Below are 22349 nucleotides of genomic sequence, written 5' to 3'. Positions count from 1 at the left end.
ATCCTATAGCCTTAATTCAAAATAACAAGTATCAAATCATGGAAATATGGTGTTTAACCATATAGGACCCAAACACCATAGGTCTGCCTTGAAAATCTAATGTGTCAAACACAAAGCCATTTGCATTACCAACATGAAAAATGTTTCAACTTGTAATATGTTTGAGCCAATATCTGATCCCAAAAGCACCACAAATGAATAAGAAACACATAATTAAACTGCACCAAGCATGGATTAGCAAACTAGGCAGTGTCTGTTGCAGGTTGGGTTACACCAAACTTCACCAACAGCTTAGTGAGGGACTCTGGGGAGCAAACTTCATACTTGACTTTTCCAGAGGGTGACAGGAAAACCTCTGCAAGCTCGAGCTTTTCTGAGGTCAGACTTGTGCTGTCCATGGTTTTGCTCAAAACCTTCAATGCAAGTTGCACTGCCTCTTCTCTTGTGATATCATCCTTGTAGTCCTGTTTTAGTATTGATTGTGCTGCCTGGTTATTTGCACCGATGGCTCCAGCTTTCCAGCCACCATAGTTTCCACTAGGGTCACTCATGTAAAGCTGAAAGCCGAAATTCTTGTCCCATCCTGCAAACAGGAATGAGACCCCAAATGGCCTAAGGCCACCAAATTGGGTGTAACCTTGCTTGGTATCACAGAGAGACTGAACTAACTGCTCAACTGGCATGGGCTCTTGATAGGCATATGTGTAGCGTTGCGCTTGGACCCTGGCGGTATTGATTAGGATGTTGGCATCAGACATTATCCCAGCCACGGCGCAGGCAACATGATCATCAATCTTGTACATTTTCTCGGTGGAAGTTGAGGTTTGGAGCAGCTTGGATGTGACCTTCTTTTCGCCGACCAGCACAACCCCATCTTTTGATAAGATCCCTATTGCAGTACCAGCATTCCCGATAGCCTCCATTGCATATTCCACTTGGTAAAGACGTCCTTCAGGGGAGAAGATTGTTGTACGGCTGTCATATCTACGAGACATTTTGATCTCTGACTACTGATCTAAGCAAAGTAGCAAATATGGGAAATGAAAGGAGTTAAACAGGTATTTCCTAGTTTGATGAAAAATGAAAAGGAAAGAAATAATATTCTAATACTCTTTGTACCAACATGATCAGCAGAACTTATTAAAAAAAAAAAAAACAATGGAATGATCTAAATTTTTTGGAACTACCCCAACACAGTGGCTCTGTCAGCAAAAATAATTCTCACCACCCTAAAATTTACTAAAAACATCTCTAACAAGCATAGATTTTCATAAAAATAAAATACTATTAGATTGACAATATAGGCTTCACTGTACTAAAGTTCCTTCTCTGCATGAGCAAGACAGATATAAGTGCCACTAAGAAAGAATAAGAGACAATTCCATTTATGGCCAAAATATAGAGATTCCAGATGCAAATTAGAAAAGCTGAAAGGACGTAAAAGACAACCATCAAGATAATATTTCAAATTCCATACATAAAAAGGAGTCCTTGTTGCACACCATACACACAAAATAAAACAAATCTGCTCTTGAACCATTCATAGTAGAGAACATATGTCGAATTGATGGCACAAAAAGTAAAATGGCTTTATCTCTTTCTTTTAGAAAGAGAAGCTTTTATCTCTAAAAACAACAAATTTGAAAAATAACAAGCACTAGATAACTCCATCTTAAAAACACAACTGTATTTCCCAATCTTAGCTACAAAATGTGGTATCTAGTACCTCCAGGACTACATGAAGTAGTCATTTACAGGAAGATATAGAATGGATAAAAGGACAAAAGGAAGTAAAAAGTTCTGCTGACAAGTAACAAGACAGACTGAGAAGGAACTGTATGTGATTATTTGTTGAAGCTTACAAGGAAGAAGCCATGCTGGTTTGGTGCTCTTCTCTGTGAGCCCCTGTGAAGGTTTCCTTTGGGCAAGTTGACAATCAAATAGGAAGTTTACCTACTACAGAGGCCTGTTTACCATATAATTATCTTCCCCTGTTTTAAAATGCTTAGGAAACTTCTGATAATACTACCGATGTCTGTTGAAATAATTTTATATGAAAATCATAGCAGTATTCTCCGAGATATCTTCTATACTCCTAGCTAGGAAATTGTAAATTGCTCAACTATAATATAGAGGTTGATGATCCTATCGGAAATATTACATGATCAAGCTAAATACATTTAAACTTATTTAACCCCAATTCCAGAATCCTTCCATAAATAATAAGCTCTCACTACTTTCTGGAAGGTTGAAGGTTCAAGGTCATGGCTTTTGTCGGGAAGTGATACTATATTATATATCTGATAGAAATGATATATATCTCTGAATGTTAATGTTGCACATTACAATAGTTCATAGTACACTACTCATCATTTTTGCACTGAGTTTGGTAGACACTCAGGGTTACAAGAATGAAGGATCAGGATCTACCCTTCTAGTTCTTGATACTCACCAAATAAGAGGGTGCTACAGGGACACCTCAGCTACAAAACAAGCCAACCCTCTACACAATATGGACAAGCATCAACTTGAGGATAGAGACATGTTTACAGGGGGCGTACAGAACAGCATGCAACTTCCAACATTAATATTACTGTGTATAAATTTCCCGTAGATATATAATGAACAACCCAGGAAACCCAATTAATGGACAACCCTGGAAACTTGTTTAATTTCTGTTGAATATCTAATCAACTAAAGAAACTACAAACAGATCAAGTTTCCTATTCAGTCGACTTCATGATATTGTTGAATATGTCCTCTATAAAAAGGGAAATCCAAGAGCAGTGAGAACCTTGAAAATGGATATCCAAGATTAACTAGAAGCTTCAACATGGAAACACAACAACAATAAGAACCATGAAAATAATGGCCAAGTTCTAGAAGTTAAAGATATGGTGAAGGCAAGAAAACAAATCAAAATAAGGAACATTTCCCACCCTAACATGCCCCAAAACCTGTTGCACAAACACAAATCAGCACCAAGACTAATGAACTAAGAGCCGCATATCCCAAGGAGATAAACTTCCAAAGACCAGCATCAGTGGAATCGGTTTTGGCTGTTGAGTTGGTATCCCACACATAATGATTTAAAGTAAATTTATTATGAATTATTTGCTAATCATAAATATGAAGTTCCTAAAGAAATGCCCACGGCAATTTAGCCATACCAAATAATAATAATAATAATAATAATAATAATAATAACCCTAATAATCTTCCCATCGAACTTCCATTCAGGATCAAAATTAAGACCCAGATGTAACACCACATAGAAAACAAGGGCAAAATGGACAGTGTGAAATTGTGAATAACCAGTATCGTTTGAACTAAACCATCGTATAAAGGTTTAGCATTGCAACTAACCAACAACACATCACAACATTCAACTTTTAGAACACCTCATCCACTGAAATATCAGTGCAAATGTGTATCTCTGAGAAAGACACACAAAAAAGAGAAGGGTAAAAAAATTAGGAAAAGTAAATGATAGTTTGATTTGAATACTTAACATAAGGGTTTGATTTGGGCGGAAAAAACTCTTTCGACCCAAAGCAATTTTGTGTGAAGTTGATCTGTTTAGCCCTAGTCCTACTTTTAGAAGAAAAATTTACAGTAATTTATATCAACAATAGCTAATAAAATGAACTGGTTCAGAAAATCATACAAGTCAATCTAACATGCGAAAAAAGGTACATGTGAGTATGTAACTATCTCCATAAATCGCAAAGATGAAATTTTTAAACCACCCACAAGCAAATGTAAAGGAAAAAGGGAGAGAAATAGAAATTGAAAGGGAAATCGGAACTGAAAAGAAAAGAAAATAAAAACTCACACGAAATGGGAGTGAGCAAAACAGCGACGGAAACGAAGTGAGGAGTGGAAGGTTGGAAGGGGCTATTCAAGACTTCAATTGCCCTTTCGACACGAAAACTTATTCGGAATTACCTTTTTCTTCTTTTATCATTCACTATCGGAAAAAGTGTTTTTAAAAATAACTTAAAGATATTTTTTAAAAATAAATAGAAAAATTATGGAATGGATAGATTTAAGGAATGCAAGTGGTTTGAATGAAAAAAAATGCATTGGAGGAGAAAAAGTGATTAAATTTTTAAATAAAATTAAAATAAAATAGTCCATATAAAAATAAAAATTAAAGAAAATATTTATTTATATAAAAATATAAATTTATGATAATTATTTATTTAAGATTACACTTTTGAGTGGATGTTTGAAAGGTGAATTTTTTTTTTTTGCTTAAAATAAATAAAATGGTATGAGTATTTTCATTTATGTGTATTTGATTTGAGATTTTTCTTTAGGATTTTGGAATTTGACACTCTCTTCTTAATGATATTAATTAATATAAATAAATTGAATTTGTGAAATAAAAAAATATGTGCAGTTTGCAATTTTTTCTCAAATGTAAAGTAAAAAAAACTAAGGGAGTTAATAGATCGAATTTTTGAAAAATCCAAATTGAATCGATTCATTCTATAAAAATAGATAGGCAAATCAATCTCTTCTTTATAAAGTGGGTCGGTCCAATTTTTTTTTTAAATATGAATCATTTTTTTTAAATTAGATCGATTCAATTTAGTGTAGTTATCCAATTTATATACATATAGAATTGATTTTTCTAAGAAAATTGAATTGAACCGAATCGATCGACATTACAAAAATAAATTAGATAACCGAACTCATTTTATAAAATAAATTGATTTAAATTTTTTCTCAAAACATATCAATTTTTTAATACTAATTAATTTGGTTATGTATCAATTCAAATCGATTTAAATTTTTTATCCACTCTTTTTAAAAAAAAAACTCACATTCCAAATTAAAAGGAAGTCACGTTTCAATAAAATGGAAGGGAAAATACTATACAAAACTTTGACACTTTAGAAACCTTTTCAAAACCAAACTAACTAAAATACAAAGAAATATATAAAAATCCAAAACATAAACTAAAATCTATACAGTCTTTCATCTTATCAAGCACAAGGTTTAAACATTTTTCTCTAACATCAATCTCTAGTAAAATAAAATATTTTTATCTAGTAAAACTTTAGCCTCTAATAAAAATTAAATAATAAGGAAGTTATGAAATTTTTTATAGTAAAATTTTTCATCATATAGAATTCAAGTATAAATACAACATAAAAATCCATTTCCAAAATTAGTAACAAGGAAAGTTTTTTATTTTATTTTATTTTATTTTTATCAGCAACATTCTCTATAACAGTCAAAGACTAATTTTTTTAGTGCATAAATTATCAAAATAGATTTTATCCCTTCTAACAGAATCTTACTTTAAGGTAAAAAGAAATTTGACAACAGACTAAACTCAACTAACAACTTCTTAGCAATGCTGGGAGTGGTGTTAAAACTAAAAGCGGTCAAAGGACGATTTTACCTTTACCAACACCAACAATCATTCTAGAGTTTATGTTGACTAAACAATAAAAAAACTGCACCTCCAGTTACGATACAAGTTGCAACTCGCAAATGCAACACTAGCACAGGAAGCATCCACTCCTTGTTTTGTTCAAACATCAAATCGAAGCTTCTGATTCTGTCATTCTGAGTACCGACTAGTTCATGAATCTGAAACTGTTTATTTTTATTTCTTTTCTGTTAAAATGATGCAATTTGTTTTTTTTTTTTTTTTTTTTTCAAATTTCAGGCACAACCAAGATTTGGTTTCCTTGTAGGGGAAAATCAAAAATCAAATCAAAATCAACTACAACCCACCATGCGGAAGTGGAAGTGGAACAGAAAGAAACCCCCCATTTTCCCTTTGCTTGTGCTCATCTTACTGTTATTCATAGCCTTCTCAATCCTCCACAGTGAACACACCATACAACTAATCCATGAAAACCCAGATCATGGTCGTAGCCACCAAGAAATTTCTCCAAGTACCCTTGTCAAACCCAACCTTTCAGGTCACTTCAAGCGAGCTCCAGGTATGACCTTTATGTTCATAACATGCTTCGTGTTTCCTTGGAGACCGAAAACTGAAAGCTTTGAGTGTTCTTTGAGAAAAAATTTCAAGCTTTGTGTGTTTGGTATGTGCTTTCTCTGATTTGTTGAAATGGGGTTGTTGGATTTTAGAGGTTTTGGATAGATTCAGTAGATGCAACTCCACTGTAGAGTATAGTGGCCGGAAAATTGCTTGGCTTGGCGATTCTCGGCAGTCCGGTGGCCGGAGTGTGAGGCCGGAAAGTTGTGATGTTTTTTCAGGCAAATGGGTGTTTGATAATGTATCACATCCACTGTACAATGAGTCAGATTGCCCTTACATGTCTGACCAATTGGCTTGTCACAAGCATGGGAGGTCTGATTTGGGGTACCAGTATTGGAGATGGCAACCTCATAACTGCAACTTGAAGAGGTGGTTCTCTCTCTGAGCTTTGAGTTTTTCCCTGTGAACATGGTCAGGTTATGGTTTTGGTGGTGGCATGAGTTGGAACGATCCAATTCAATGGTTTTAAGGTTATTAGTATTTTGGATATGTTTGGATAAACTTATCTAGAAACACTGATAGAAAAATAAATAGGAAGAAAAATTAAAATAAGTTTTTCTGTAAGTTAAAACTAACTTATGAATTAGTTATAAATAAAATTTTGGAAGAACTTCTACAAATAAGCTTATGCATAAGTAATTTTAGCTTACAAAAAACTTATTTAATTTTTTTCTTTCAATTTTTCTTCCTATTTGGGAGATGTTTACCTAAATAAGCCATTTGTGAAGTTTATTTATGGCCATGATTGAGTTTTTGTAAAGGTCCAAGTAGGATAGCATTTGTTCAGTTATTCCCGTGGGAATTAGAGTTGATTTTTTTGTGTGCCTAAATGTAGCATCAGATATGGGTTGTAGAAGTGGTAGTTTAACTATTGGGTTAAATATGTTTTCAAATCCTAAAACTTAGGAAATCTTTGATTTTAATCCCAAAAAATAATCATTTCCTTTTGCTCTCCCAATCGTGGAAATGTGTCGTGTGTAGTCAGTCTGTTAATAAAACCGTTAACTGAAGTGGAAGCAAATGACATGAACCACACCAAACACTTTTCCATAAATGAGGGATCAGAAGGAAATAATATTTTTAGGGACTACAAGTAAATATTTCTTTATTTATAGGACTAAAAACATATTTAACTCATTATTTATGTGACAGATTAGGTTCTTTCTGCTAAGATGCACTCATTTCTTGTATAAAACAGATGGAATTTGAAAGAAATGTGGGAGAAGTTGAGGGGTAAAAGGCTAATGTTTGTTGGAGATTCACTAAATAGAGGGCAATGGATATCTATGGTATGCTTATTACAATCAGTAATTCCTGCTGACAAGAGATCAATGTCACCAAATGCCCATCTCACTATTTTTAGAGCAGAGGTAAGAACCGTATATTGGAAACATTTTTATGATGTTTTGAACGCTGTTCCCTATACTATATATATGTGCCTTCTTTTGTTATTCCACTGAAGTTCTTTATAGACAGTGTATGTTCTAGGACATTGAGTCGATGTCTTGATGGGGTTTGGTTCACAAGTAGCATTCTCTTAAAGTCTCATTTCCTGCACACTTCTATCTTTGTGCCAATTTTCAGGAGTATAATGCAACTGTGGAATTTCTCTGGGCTCCCCTTCTTGCTGAATCTAATTCTGATGATCCAGTAAATCACAGACTAGATGAACGGATAATTCGTCCTGATTCAGTTCTTAGGCATTCATCACTGTGGGAACATGCTGATATACTTGTTTTTAACACATACTTGTGGTGGAGACAAGGCCCAGTCAAGCTATTGTCTGTATCAGTTCATCAATATAAAAATGGATTTTTAAGGAAAGTTTGTCTTCTCTATTCTGATGGATCTTTTTCTGTTTTTCTTTTGCAGATGGACTGATGAAAAAAATGGAGCCTGTGAAAAATTGGATGGGCGAGGAGCCATGGAGTTGGCCATGGGATCCTGGGCAGATTGGGTATCTTCTAATGTTGATCCCATCAAGAAGCGTGTATTTTTTGTGACCATGTCACCAACTCATCTCTGGTGAGCACCCAATCTATGTTTTGTATGGTCCTTGCTAGAAGAAAACATTTATAATATGCATTCTTGGTATAGATTATTTTTGTTGTGCATTCCTAGGACTTGTGGCATAATCTGATAAATATAAGATGTAAAAATTGCAGTTAGTGAGAGCACAATAATTAGTTGGTTATTACTAATTAGTAATAAGCCCATTTACCAGCTATATAAGGCTTTGTATTCCTTTTTTTTCTTTGTTCAATGAGAATAGATTCAATTTTCTGTTTGGACTATTCAGTTTCACTCTCTCGATTACGTTTCAACAAATCTTTTATAATCGTTTGTGTTAAGGATTATCATCTTAACTGTGTTTCCATTTGGATAATCCAATGCAAACACTATGCCAATTGCCTGCTATAACTAGAGTTTCAATTCCCTGGCTCCTGCTCCTCCCACATTCTTTAATAGCGTGCTCTTCTGTCAAATTTGACATTGTAAAAGGACTTGCTATTTCTGGTTCGAATTATGACTTTCTTTTGATGTCGACTCATCTGATTCAATTGTGTTAAAGTATATTAGCTTTGGGTTAGTTCAGTTGCTAAAGATCAAAGCAAATAGCCTAGAAGGTTGAGTTTCATTCCTGTTGTTAACAATTTCCTTTGGTAGGTGATATGTAATCACCATTGTAAGCCCTTGCTGAGGATTTTTGCCTTTGGCATGTCCCAGCCAATGGGGTAGCTTCCCCTCCTTGAACTTTTAGCTTTAATCTACTAAAAGGAAGAAAAAAAATCATTAGCTCTGTAAAAATGACACCTAATAGATACCAAACAAAATAACCAACAAACCAGAAATGAATAAGAAAATGGTATTTGATATAATGGTGGATATTGTATTTAAGGAATTCGTAAGAAAGGAAAACTCAGAAGAGGGAAATCTCCTCTGCCAAGAGCCAAGCTCCTAATAGCACAACCAACAAGGTTCTCTATCCACAATAGTAAAAAAATAACCCAATCCCCTGCCCATTAAGTGTGATTCTCTATAAACCACAATATCCTCTCTCTTTCCTCTAACAACCCCGAATAACCATCATGCCTTGTCAGCATTCTTCTTCTTCCTCCGCTCATACACAATCCATGGTTTTGGGCCCCTTTTTTCTTCATGGGCCAGTGGTTCTAGTGAGCCATGATGACCTTGGGCCTTATCATTACTCCCTCCTATAAAATTAGTCTTGTCCTTAAGACTAAGCTCAGGAAACTGACTCCTCAAGGTCAATTCATCTTCCCATGACGCCTCCTCTACTGCTTTATCCCTCCACTTCACCAGCCATTGGTTAGTTCGTTCTCTCCCTTTCAACAAGCTACGTGAAGCCAATACTGTTTCAGGCTCCAATAATTCAGCTCTCTCATCTTCCAGAGCAGAAGGAATATTGGTTTCCAGCTTGTAATCTCCAATTGCCTTTTTTAATAGTGACACATGAAACACAGGGTGAATCCTTGACTCCGGAGGTAATTTTAAACGATAAGCTACTGCCCCAATCCTCTCCAATACCTCAAAAGGTCCATAATAACGAGCACTAAGCTTGGGACTTATTCGGGCTGCTACTGAATGTTGTCTATGCTGTTTGAGCTTCAAAAACACCATGTCACCTTCCTCAAAACTCCTCTCTTGTCTATGCTTATCGGCCTGTGTCTTCATTCGATCTTGGGCCCTGATCAAGTGCTTTTTTAACTGTCTAAGAGCCTCATCACATTCATTGATTTCCCTCTGCACAGATTCCACTCTGATTTCACCTTGAGTCCCTCGCACTAACATTGGAGGAGTACGGCCATACACAGCTTCAAATGGAGTTATTCCCGTAGACACATGATAAGTTGTATTAAACCAATATTCGGCCCAGGGAAGCCATAGAGCCCATCCCTTGGGCTGATCAGTAATAAAACATCTGAGATATGTCTCTAGACAACGGTTTGTTACTTCCGTTTGTCCATCCGTTTGCGGGTGGTATGCCGTACTCATAAGCAGCTTCGTACCTTGCATCTTGAAAAATTCTTTCCTAAAAAGACTCATAAAGAGAGGGTCCCTATCACTAATCACTGAATTGGGCACCCCATGAAGTCTTACCACTTCCTTAACAAATACTTCTGCTATGGTTTTTGTTGTATATGGATGTTTCAAAGCAACAAAATGACTGTATTTGGATAAACGATCCACAACCACCAATATTGCTTCAAAGCCCTTGGACCTTGGCAATCCTGTGATAAAATCGAGAGAAATATCCTCCCAAATCCTCTCTGGAATGACCAACGGTTGTAACAATCCTCCTGGGACAGCAGTAGTATACTTTTGACGTTGGCAGATATCACAAGATTGCACGTACTTCATGATATCAGTCTTCATTCCTTGCCAATATAGATTTGCAGCCACACGTCTATATGTTCTCAAAAATCCGGAGTGGCCTCCTTGAGGGGTTGAGTGAAACTCATCAAGCAATTTGGGAATCCAAGGAGACTTTGTTGGAATCACCATTCTGTTCTTAAAAAATAAAATACCATGCTGATAAGTAAATCCGGGATGAGCCTCTCTAGCTTGCTGCAAGTCTGCAATCACTTTCTTCCATTTTTCATCCTTGTGAACCTCTCCTACAACATTTTGGCAATCGAGCCAGATTGGCATGGACACCATGGTTTTCAACTCACCTTCTTCAAAGCTTCTTGATAAAGCATCCGCCCCTTTGTTTTCCAAGCCAGGTTTATAGATAATCTCAAAGTTATACCCCAATAATTTAGCCAGCCAGTTCTGTTGACTCCCATTGGTGATTCTTTGCTGAAGTAACTGTTTCAAGCTTCTCTGATCTGAATAAACTTTAAATTTGCGTCCGATCAGATATGGTCTCCAATGCTGAATTGATAAAGCCACTGCCATTAACTCCTTTTCGTAAGCAGATTTTGCTAAATTTCGACTACCCAAGGCCTTACTAAAAAAAGCTACGGGCATGCGTTCTTGCATCAGAATGGCCCCAATGCCCACCCCTGACGCGTCACACTCAAGTTCAAACTCCTTATCAAAATTGGGCAGAGCTAAAATTGGAGCTGTTGTAATCTTCTGTTTCAACTCTTCAAATGCTTGTTGTGCCCTTTCATTCCACATAAACCCTTCTTTCTTAGTTAATTCTGTCAGAGGTTTTGCAATTTTCCCGTAATTCCTAATGAACTTACGATAGTACCCCGTAAGTCCTAGGAATCCCCTTACTCCCTTCACGTTCTTTGGAACCGGCCATTCCCTTACACTTTTGACTTTGGCGGGATCAACCTCCACTCCCTGCACGGATATCACATGCCCTAAGTATTCTACACTCTCCTGAGCAAAGCTACATTTCTCCCTGTTTGCATAAAGTTTATGTTGTCTTAAAATTTCCAGAACTGTTCTTACTTGAGCCAAATGTTCCTCCCAACTTGCATTATAAATGAGTATATCATCAAAAAACACCAATACTCCTCTTCTAAGCAGATTGCGAAATACCTCATTCATTAGCGCTTGAAATGTAGATGGGGCGTTCATGACCCCAAAAGGCATTACGAGATATTCGTAATGTCCTTCATGGGTTCTGAATGCTGTCTTAGGGATGTCTTCCTCCTTCATTCGAACTTGATGGTAGCCGGATTTGAGGTCTAGCTTGGAAAAAAACCTTGCTCCATGTAATTCATCCAATAATTCCTCAATTATAGGAATGGGAAATTTATCCGGAATTGTGACTTTATTGAGAGCCCTATAATCCACACACATCCTCCATTTATTATTTTTCTTTTTGACCAAAATCACAGGACTGGAGTAAGCACTATGGCTGTGCCTTATGTGTCCAATCTCCATCAATTCTTGGACTTGTTTTTCTATTTCATTCTTCTGGTGGTAAGGGTAGTGGTATGGCCTGACGTTTATGGGCTCTTGTCCTGGCTCTAGTATTATTTGATGCTCCTTGGAACGTAGTGGCGGCAAACCTCTTGGTTCAGCAAACACATCCTCAAAACTCTTCAATACTACTTCTAACTCCCCACACTGTTTCTCTGATAGTCTTGTGTCTTGCATTTCCACGTTTTCTCCAATCATTCCTTGGAGAGATGCTGCTAATGATTCTTCACAATTCACCCTTTTCAACATTTTAGTCCCCTGATTTGTGGAAATCCTCATCGTTTGCTTCCCCCAATCAACCATCATTTCGCCTAGCGAAGCTAACCATCACCCATCAAATCGAACAGCACTGCATCCACCTTAAATTTTTCCCCATCAACTTCAATTTCGATCCCATGACAAACTCCTTGAGTTTCAGTCGTATAACCATCACCCATCAAAATACGCATGCTCTTGGTGGACTGCCAATCCCATCCCATAGCCTCCACCAAACGTTTCGAGATAAAATTGTGAGTTGCCCCACTATCCACAAGTAAGAAGAGAGGCAGTTCGTTGACTCTCCCTTTCAACTTGAGTGTTCGTGGGGGTTGCTATCTATCCAGGCTCAAATCAAAGAGACTAATAACACTGCACTCCCCCTCGCCTCCTTCCTCCTCATCCTCGTAAGCTCCTTCAGCCACGCATTTTTCTTCCTCACACTCCACAAGTAATTCATTGTCCATCATGATGACCCTTAATTGTTTAATAGGGCATTGATGCATTGGGCCATAAGTGCCCCCACACTTGAAACAAAGGCCCTTTTGCCTTCTGTCTAATAGCTCCTGATAGGCCATGTGTTTGGCCCCTCTATCACGAGGCCCATGTCTATTTTTATCTCCTGGGTCATTTCTATAATTTGGGCCTGGTCCGTTTACTCCTCCACTGGTTCCTTGCTGCTTTGCGGTGACCCGATTCGAAATAATAGGGTAATTTTTGAATCCTGTTTGACCTATCCCTACCTCACGCGTCTCCTCTTTTTTCTGCCACCCGCTGTTTCTCATTCCAATCTCTGACTCTACTGCTCTGGCAGCATTCATCAGTTTTCCCCTTGTCAATGGAACCACCACGTGCAAGCTCCTGAGGCGGGCTCGAGTTTCTTCGCGCAACCCATGGGTGAAATAGGAAAAATATTGGTCATCATGTAATCTGGGTACCTGTGCTACCAACCTCTCAAAAGTCTGGATGTACTCCTCAATGGTTCCGGTCTGTTTCAGCGACGTGAGTTGATCGAACACACTGCCTTCATCCAAACCCCCATATCTATCCAATAACTCCTTCTTCAAATCATCCCATGTAAGCTCCTTGTAATCATTCAGTAATGTATTGAAAAAATGGATCGTTCCACCCTCCATGCACAACTGAGCGAGATTCACACGCACCACTTCACTAGTTTCTTGTACCTTGAAATAAATCTCTGCCCGAGATATCCACCCAGCTGGATCTTCCCCGTTAAATGAAGGAAGTTCTATCTTCTTCACTGACTGACGAAATTCATCAAGAGCTTCTCCCTCCAAAGGTTTCATTCCGGCACTCACTCCCGATTTCTTTCCCCCACTAGATGATCCTTCCTTTGTTACCAAACCCTCTACCTCATCATCGGAATGCTTGTCGAAATGATGAGTCAAAAGCTCAATGAGCTTCGACTGTGTTTCCTTCGCTTCACGTCTCATCGTCTCCTGAAGTTCCTCCAAAGACACTCGCATCCGAGCCATTTCACTCTCCATCAGTCCCATTCGCGCTTCCATATCTTCTTCAGTCGCTGGTTCCTCCAATTTCGATTGGTTTCCTTTCTTCTTCGGTGGCATTCAAAGTCCCCACGATGAATCCGGCATGTCGGACCAATTAATAGATACCAAACAAAATAACCAACAAACCAGAAATGAATAAGAAAATGGTATTTGATATAATGGTGGATATTGTATTTAAGGAATTTGTAAGAAAGGAAAACTCAGAAGAGGGAAATCTCCTCTGCCAAGAGCCAAGCTCCTAATAGCACAACCAACAAGGTTCTCTATCCACAATAGTAAAAAAATAACCCAATCCCCTGCCCATTAAGTGTGATTCTCTATAAACCACAATATTCTCTCTTTCCTCTAACAACCCCGAATAACCATCATGCCTTGTCAGCATTCTTCTTCTTCCTCCGCTCATACACAATCCATGGTTTTGGGCCCCTTTTTTCTTCATGGGCTAGTGGTTCTAGTGAGCCATGATGATCTTGGGCCTTATCAACACCTCAGCAAAAACAAATCTCTTTTGAATGGAAACATTTTCTCTCTTAATTGTTAGTATTTTTTGTTGAGGTGACACTATATAATCTGAGGGACGACGGACGAGAAAAGGAACAGGGAAAAATGGACAAATGAATTGATTCCATTCAACATTCCCCTTTTCTCTAGTTAAGTTCCTATATGGGGCCTCCCACAGTCCCTGGAAAAGAAAAAAAAGAGTTTTAGACTTTTGCTGAAGTAATGCGTTTAAGAAAATTGGATATGAAATGGAAATATTTTCGTTTGTTATTAATAGTGTATAATCTTGTTATGAGAAATGTTACTTGTATAACAAATTGTACAACTAAGAGAAAGAAATTTAAAATGTAATTAAATATGTGATGAACAGAGTTAGACATGAAAAATGTTGTTGTAAAAATTGTTATATGAATTGTATGTGGATCATCACTAAATCGTTATATATAGTTCCCAAATACGTCTCACCCAAATGAGAAGATATATCTTCTCGTATCATGATTGCTATTGTTAGAATTGTGGATTAAGCCTAACTCAACCCTACAAAACCGGCTTGTAAGGTGAGGGTTGCTTTCCACTTATATACTATTCAATTGTCTAATCTCTAGTCGGTGTGGGACTTGGGTTTTTCCCAATACACCCCGTCACGTCCAGTGCTTGGTACGTGGATAAATGGTGGGTGACCCTTTTTAATAATCTAGGATTGGCGGGACTTAGATTTTTCCCAATACACCCCCTCATGCCTATGAGGCATGCATCAATGGTGGGTGGCCCATTTTTAAAGTGGATCTAAATGGCTCTGATACCATGTTAGAATAGTGGATTAAGCCTAACTCAACCCTACAAAACCGGCTTGTAAGGTGAGGGTTGCTACAATGCTACACCTTTATGTATCATCATATCATTAATATATGAAATGCAAACATCTCATGCTCTATATTTTCTTGCTAAATTGAACACTATTTTCATTCAGGAGCCGAGAGTGGAAACCAGGAAGTGAGGGAAACTGTTATGGGGAGAAGGACCCCATTGATTTTGAGGGCTATTGGGGAAGTGGTTCTGATTTACCTACTATGAGCACTGTGGAGAAGATCCTAAGCAATTTGGGTTCAAAAGTTTCTGTCATCAACATTACTCAACTATCAGAATATAGAAAGGATGGTCATCCTTCAATTTTTCGTAAATTTTGGGAACCCCTTCGGCCTGAACAATTGTCAAATCCCCCATCTTACTCTGATTGCATACATTGGTGCTTGCCTGGGGTACCTGATGTATGGAATGAGTTACTATTCCATTTTTTGTAGTAGTTACAATATTTAATTTTCTTCATTGGTATTGCAGCCAATCTCATTGTCTGCATTTTGAAGAGTAGCAAAAGCTGCTGCTTCCATTAGTTGTTTACACACAATGCGCCACTTTAAAACTTGGCTTCACGTAGAAAAAGGAAGGGACAAAAAACTAAGGTAGTTTGTTTGTTTTGATTTCTTTTTGAATGTGATTTATTCCACTCTCTATTTCACCTCCTTTGCACATTCTTATGAAATGATTTTTAAGTTGTTTGACCAAGAGTGTTTGGGACAATTGTAAAAGTTTGATTATTTCAATAATCTATTTTATGTACAATCGATCATTGTATAATTGATTATAATTAGAATGAGTTTTTGTTTTGGTAAATTTGTTGAAAAATGATTTTAAGATATTTAATTTTGTTTTAATATAACAAAAAATAGAATCAGCTGTTACATGGTATGAAAGTACGTATGAAGGTGAAAGGGAAAAAAGTTGTTAAATAATAAGTTTTAAGGTTTTTATGTACGAAAACAGTTTATTTTTCAGAAAAATAAATAAATTTCATCTATTTCTCCAAACATACTAATTATTTTCTAAACAATTCCGCCCCTTCAAACAGCTGTAATTGTGAAGAAAAAAAAAAAAGTTGTCTGCAAGATGCTCTTAACTCTGTTATGCTCATGTTTATACACTGTATGCTTATGTTGTCTCATAAAACATCATGGTTCATCTTTAGCTGCATCTTTCACATCTCTCTTAACTAAGAAATATATGCTTGTCTATATAGCTATATTACTGCAGTTAAAAAGCATTTCTGAGGTGGAAGAAGTTACACAGATTTCTGAAGGGAACAAAACACTAACCGAAACATAAATAATAGGTTACATTTTTAATAAACTATACCGACCAGATAATGGACCTGTTTAAGTTTAAAAAGAAATGTTTTTAAATAAGTCTTTGTTTTTTAAAAACAATTATTTAAGAAGCAGATATGAATTATTTCTAAAAAAAGGTAGACAGGTTCTTATTTTTAAAAAAACAAATTTAGACAAACATATAAAAAAGTACATTTTATTTAAGAAAGTGCTTTTATAAGAAAAAAAATGTTTAAACAATCACACCCAATGTTTAAATAATGAGGTTATAGGAGTCAATGTTTTTTCAGATTTGATTTATTTTTGGGTGAAATTGATTTTGAAGTATTGAATGTGATTACGTTGTATTTAAACTAATCTTAGTGACAAATTTGACATTAAAAGTTGTATACAGTGCAATAAATTGATTCTAATGTGAACCAAACATAGCTTTTAGAAGTAGTGCGTTTTCATTATTCCTATGGAAAGGTAAAATAGAATATTTGCTTTTTGTGAAAGATTTTCAATCTATCAGTTTATATTTACTATTGAGAAACTCAAGGACAAAACAAATAAGGAATGAATTTAATTCCACACTAATAGTATGTTGGTACATTAGCTAATGAGTTAATGACAAGATGTTAAACAACATTAATCAAGATGTAATTATGCAGAGGTTGACCTTGAAATATATCAAGATGGACTTTTATTGACAGACTGTTCGAATACCTTCCAAGAAATCATGAATCAGCTTTTTACTATATATGGTATCAAGTTTGATGAGGAGATTTAGTGTTTATTTACTTTTTAGTACTTTGCTAAAGTTATGGAAAACATGCAAAATATCTCTATACAAGGACCACTAAATGACAATCTGGAAAATATTTTTCTACTATGTCTAATATATTAATTTTCATTTTGAGCATTAAGTTAGCTAGGACCACTGATGATCATCAAGCAGAACATACATTAAATGAAGTTTCTAAATCCGAAGGACATATTTATGGACCATCCAGAGAGTAAAATATTACAGAACATACATGAAGATAGCACTAAAGTTAAATGAAAGATTACAAAGCTATTCCTAGAATATAACAAAATAATATAATTTGACCATGTAGAACACAAGTGACGAAAAATTATTATTTATGATAAATATGTACTTCAATGGTTCTTCTAGATTGGGACAACAAGATCAAAATCTAGAATTTAGAACCAGTACCGTGAGAAAAAAAAAAAAGCAAGGAACATATAAGATAACCAATAATAATATAAGATTTGGAAATTATATAATATTTTTTTTATAAAAATCTAAATTAATGTATAAAATATTTTTATAATTCAAATATTCGTGGTCAAGTGGTAGACTCACATCCGCAGGCTATCACTATCCAATTGTCATCAAATGGATTGACATGGTGTTGCACCGGGGTGTATGGTCACCTTGTACCGAGGGTGCGTGACAATCTCTGGATGCACTTACAGGCATTAAGGAACATTATTTCAGTACCTTGGCTACTGTTGGGTGACTTCAATGACATATTGGCATCGTCAGAGTAGAGAGGGGGGTCCTTATAGGTCGCACGTGCTTCTGTGTTTGCCCAGTACATATGGACACTTGTGGGTTTATGAATATACCTTTGTTTGGAAGAAAATACACTTGGCATAGGATGCATCATGGATTCGCCTCATTGCATAAACAACTAGATAGAGCCATTAGCAACGTGCATTGGACTGGGGCCTTTCCAGAGGCAGTGGTGGAGGTTCTTCCCCGAGCTCATTCAGATCATCATCCCCTTATTCTTCGTAGTAGTGGGGGGTATATGGTCGCGCAAAAAAGACCCTTCCAGTTTGAAGCAGCATGGTGTTCACATCAAGGTTATGAAGATGTGGTCTTGAATGCTTGGCGACAGTCTTCGGGGAATATTTTGGAATCACTAAAGCACGTGCGGGAAGCCTCACTAGTCTTTAATAAGGAAGTGTTTGGGAACATTGGTCTCCGTAAGAAAATTTTGGGAGCTCGATTGAGAGGGCTTGAAAGATACTTAGAAAAGGTTGATTCACGACGCCATGCTCTACTATATCAGGAGTTATTTCAGGAGTATGAGCTGGTTCTTCAACAGGAAGAAACCCTTTGGTATCAGAAGTCAAGGGAAAAGTGGATAAAATTGGGTAATAAAAATATTGCATTCTTTCACACTCAAACAGTTGTGAGACGGAAGCGAAATAAAATATTAGGATTGCACTTGCCTTCGGGAGCTTGGTGTACGGATGGGAATCTGTTGAAGCAGGAAGCATTGGCATATTTCAAGAGTTTACTAGGTGCTTCGGAGGCTACGTCGTAGGTGCTACCACCTTGCCCTATATCTTTATCACTGGAGGAGTAGGTTAGCTTGGAGGCTCCGATCTCTAAGGCGGAGGTGTTTGCTGCTCTACGAGGTATGAAATCCTTTAAGGCCCTAGGTCCTGATGGATTCCAACCAATTTTCTATAAACAGTACTAGCACAGGATAGGGGATGATGTATGGCGGTTTGTGGCTTCGGCGTTTGAGAATGGGAGAATTGATGCTCATGCTTCTAAACTCTGTTGGTTCTGATTGCTAAAGGGGATCATCCTCGTACGTTCAAAGATTTTCTGCCCATTAGCTTGTGCAACGTGGTGTACAAGTTAGTATCTAAGGTGTTAGTTAATCGGCTACGGCCATTCCTTATGAGGATAGTCAGTCATTTCCAGAGTAGCTTTATTCCAAGAAGGGGCACTATGGATAATGCGATCATTCTCCAGGAGATCGTCCACACTCTGTCCAAATCTAAGAAGAAGAAAGGTGATGTTGTCTTCAAACTAGATCTCGAGAAGGCCTATGATAGAGTGGATTGGCGTTTCCTTCAGGAGGTATTAGAAAACTTTGGGTACCTAGTAGGCTGGTTAATTTGATACTTTTTGGAGTTATGTCAGCCAAGTTATCTTTGTTATGGAATGGTGAATGCCTAAAGGGTTTTAGACCTAAGAGAGGGCTTCCACAAGGTGATCCTTTATCACCTTACTTATTTGTCTTATGTATGGAGCGATTGAGCCATATAATTCAAGAGCAAGTCTCTATTGAGGTTTGGACTCCCCTTAAGCTGGGTCCAGATGGCCCCCCTTTATCCCACCTATTTTTTGCAGATGATGTTCTGTTGTTTTCAAAAGCGAAACCATCGCACGTTAGAATGGTGATTGAGAGTCTACAGAGGTTCTATAATGCATCTGGCGTGAAGGTGAATCTAACCAAGTCTCGGATGATGGCTTCTAAAGGAGTTTCGCGAAGCAGGAAAAACTCATTAACACAAATTACAAATATTACTTTCACGAATGATTTGGGCAAGTATCTAGGTTTTCAGATGTTATGTGGTAGGGTTACGATTCGATAGTTTGGTGAGATTATGACTAAGGTGCAAGGTCGCTTGGCTGCTTGGAAGGGGAGACTTTTGTCTCGGGTAGGGCGGGTTGCCTTAGTCAATTTTGTGCTAAGCGTTATCCCGGCATACATTATGCATACTCAATGGCTAACTTCCGGAACGTGTGACCAATTGGATGCACTCAGTAGGAGGTTTATTTGGAGTGGAGAAGGTGTGCGAAAACTTCATTTGGTGAAGTGGGAGACCCTAACTCGACCAAGGAAGGAAGGAGGTTTGGGTGTGTGTTTGGGGCGTAATAAAAATATTTCGTTGTTGGGTAAGTTGATTTGGAATTTGTTTCATCATACGGGCAAATTATAGGTAAAAGTGGTCATGGCAAAATATAGAGACAAAGATGTTGCTAGTTTATTGCAAAAGTCAGGTTCTTATGTTCTGACTTCCTTGCGGAGAGCTTTTGAGGAGCTGCGATCGGGGTTTCGATTCCATTTGGGTGATGGTGAAGCCAGCTTCTGGTTTGATAATTGGTTTCATGAAGGGCCACTTGCCAATGAGGTACCCTTTGTTCATTTACATGATTTAACTTTACGTGTGCGGGATGTGTGGCAGGATGGAAGGTGGCATTTAGAACAACTCCACTCCTAGCTGTCTACAGAACTCAAGGCTAGAATCCTTAGCATGCAAATTTGGTTGCATCCCTCCGCATCAGATGGAATTGTTTGGGAGGCCTCTACAAACGGAGAATACCTAGCTTGGACAGGGTATCGGTGGTGTGTGATAGGGATGTGGTCCCTTCCGGTGGGTGGCAATGGATTTGGAGGCTTCCATTGTCGGAGTCAATTCGATTTTTCTTATGGCAGGTTGGCCATGAAGCTCTTCCCACTAGTGCCTTGTTGGTGCAACGACATGTAATTCACGATAGGCTTTGTTCGAGGTGTAGAAATGAGGTAGAAAGTGTTGCGCATGTGTTTTTTCGTTGTGAACATTCGGCCAGATTGTGGCGTTTATTACATTTGGAGGAGGCGGTCTGTTGGTGGTTGGGATCTTGGCAACAATGGCTTAAATTATGCTTGCATAGGTGCCATATCCTTCCACTAATTGTTTGCTGGGTTCTATGGAAGATGCGTAATGAACGAATTTTTAATGGGGGTGACTTTTCTATGTGGGAGGCCTTACGACAGGTCCATGCTTTGCATGCTACCATGGTACGGGCTTTTGCGGTAGCTGATGATAACATACCACATGATATGGGGCTTACGTGGGTCTCTTGTATCTTTGCTGAGGGGCTACAAACTAGTCTCCATGTTGACGCCAGCTTCAATACAACATCAAGTTATGCAGGCATTGGTGGTCTTGCAAGAGACTCCAATGGTAGGTGGCTGTGGGGGTTCTATGGGGCGATTGAGGCTGTCGACGCACTTCAGGTGGAATTACTTACCATTCTCCACGGGTTGCGAACTGCTTGGAACATACGCGCACAATCTGTGTTATGCATTTCAGACTCAACTGTAGCGGTAGAGCTTGTTATGCATGATATCCTAAGTACTAACAGATTTGCAACTACCCTTTACTCAATTCAAGAGCTGGTGCATAGGCCTTGGACGATTCATTATGAACATTCCTTCCGAGAAGGGAATATGTGTGCTGATTTATTAGCTAGACTAGGGCAAACACGAGGTCTAGAGGTGGAGGAGCTTGTTTCCCCTCCACCTGAGGTGGAGTCTCAAGTGTTAGCGGACATAGCTGGAGGTCCAATCGTCAGATTGTAATTTTGTTGTTTTGCTTTTTTGACAGTACTTTACCCACAAAAAAAAACTTGATCTTTATATTAACAAATTTTAATTTAATGACTGAAGATCGTTAAAATTTGATGTAGAATATAAATTATTAAATAAAGTAAGTTAACTAAAAATTAATTACTTTTAAAGTAAGTTTATAATTTTTTTTAAAATAAGTGAATTTCTCCTTCATAGTTACCACTACAAAAAATATGCAATTTAGCGACCACCAAAATCGGTCGCTAAATTGCAAAAATCGGTCGCTATTTACCTTAGTGACCGAAATTTTCGGTCGCTAATTCAGTCGCTAAATGGTTGAAATGAAGTATATGGGACCAAATTAGTGACCGAATAAATCGGTCGCTAAATATTTATTTTTTATTTTATTAAATTTTATAGACGTCGCAAATTTAGTCTCTATGAACCACTCATATTTAGCCTCTTAAGGATTTTATTTCACAATATTTAAGTTTGTAGCATGTTATGTCCTTAATTACACAATTTTTGGAAACTTCCCAGAAGGTCACCCATCCCTACATTACTCCAAGTCAAGCACGCTTAACTGTGAAGTTCTTATGAGATAAGCTACCGAAAAGCTAATGCATGTTGTTAGTATAAGTAGTACAAATTAATTTATTTAAGTCATCCTCAACTATCCAATCTCATACTTATATTATTTTTGGATCCTTATCATTTTGGTATATTCGGACCGTTATAAATATATAATAATATATATAATAATTATATTACTAATAATAATAATTATCTTATATTTAATTAATCTTTATTTATATATATACTTACTTTATAATTA

At 37.2% G+C, this 22349-nt stretch overlaps 4 protein-coding genes across 5 annotated transcripts; 3 read left to right on the top strand and 1 right to left on the bottom strand.

The window, feature by feature from the left end:
* Positions 1 to 36: 36 nt before the first annotated feature.
* On the bottom strand, positions 37 to 3994 carry LOC109789365 (proteasome subunit alpha type-4). 2 transcript variants are annotated; one of them, XM_020348293.3, is made up of 2 exons: positions 3836 to 3994; positions 37 to 1010 (listed from the first exon to the last, which is right to left on the bottom strand). In XM_020348293.3, the coding sequence occupies exon 2, from the start codon at positions 993 to 995 to the stop codon at positions 243 to 245; it is 753 nt and encodes a 250-aa protein (XP_020203882.1). In that variant the 5' UTR covers positions 996 to 1010; positions 3836 to 3994; the 3' UTR covers positions 37 to 242. The 2 variants fall into 2 exon arrangements, with proteins under 2 accessions (XP_020203882.1, XP_020203883.1); XM_020348294.3 differs by having other exon boundaries at positions 37 to 1015; positions 3836 to 3967.
* A 1434-nt stretch (positions 3995 to 5428) lies between these two features.
* Positions 5429 to 15783, top strand: TBL35 (TRICHOME BIREFRINGENCE-LIKE 35). Its single transcript, XM_020348292.3, has 7 exons — positions 5429 to 5587; positions 5687 to 5966; positions 6115 to 6394; positions 7224 to 7395; positions 7610 to 7806; positions 7898 to 8050; positions 15191 to 15783. The coding sequence occupies exons 2-7, from the start codon at positions 5756 to 5758 to the stop codon at positions 15519 to 15521; spliced, it is 1344 nt and encodes a 447-aa protein (XP_020203881.1). The 5' UTR covers positions 5429 to 5587; positions 5687 to 5755; the 3' UTR covers positions 15522 to 15783.
* A 2188-nt stretch (positions 15784 to 17971) lies between these two features.
* LOC145956026 (uncharacterized) lies at positions 17972 to 18706 on the top strand. Its single transcript, XM_083071581.1, has one exon. It carries the CDS (start codon positions 17972 to 17974, stop codon positions 18704 to 18706), a length of 735 nt encoding a protein of 244 aa, XP_082927707.1.
* A 2172-nt stretch (positions 18707 to 20878) lies between these two features.
* LOC145956025 (uncharacterized) lies at positions 20879 to 21526 on the top strand. The gene has a single exon (XM_083071579.1). It carries the CDS (start codon positions 20879 to 20881, stop codon positions 21524 to 21526), a length of 648 nt encoding a protein of 215 aa, XP_082927705.1.
* Positions 21527 to 22349: the final 823 nt, after the last annotated feature.

Source organism: Cajanus cajan, chromosome 3 (assembly GCF_000230855.2).
Source record: "Cajanus cajan strain Asha chromosome 3, NIPB_CcT2T_4, whole genome shotgun sequence".
In the NCBI taxonomy this organism is placed as follows: domain Eukaryota; kingdom Viridiplantae; phylum Streptophyta; class Magnoliopsida; order Fabales; family Fabaceae; genus Cajanus; species Cajanus cajan.
Note: the sequence above shows the minus strand (reverse complement) of the source record. Positions and strands in the feature narration are given on the sequence as shown.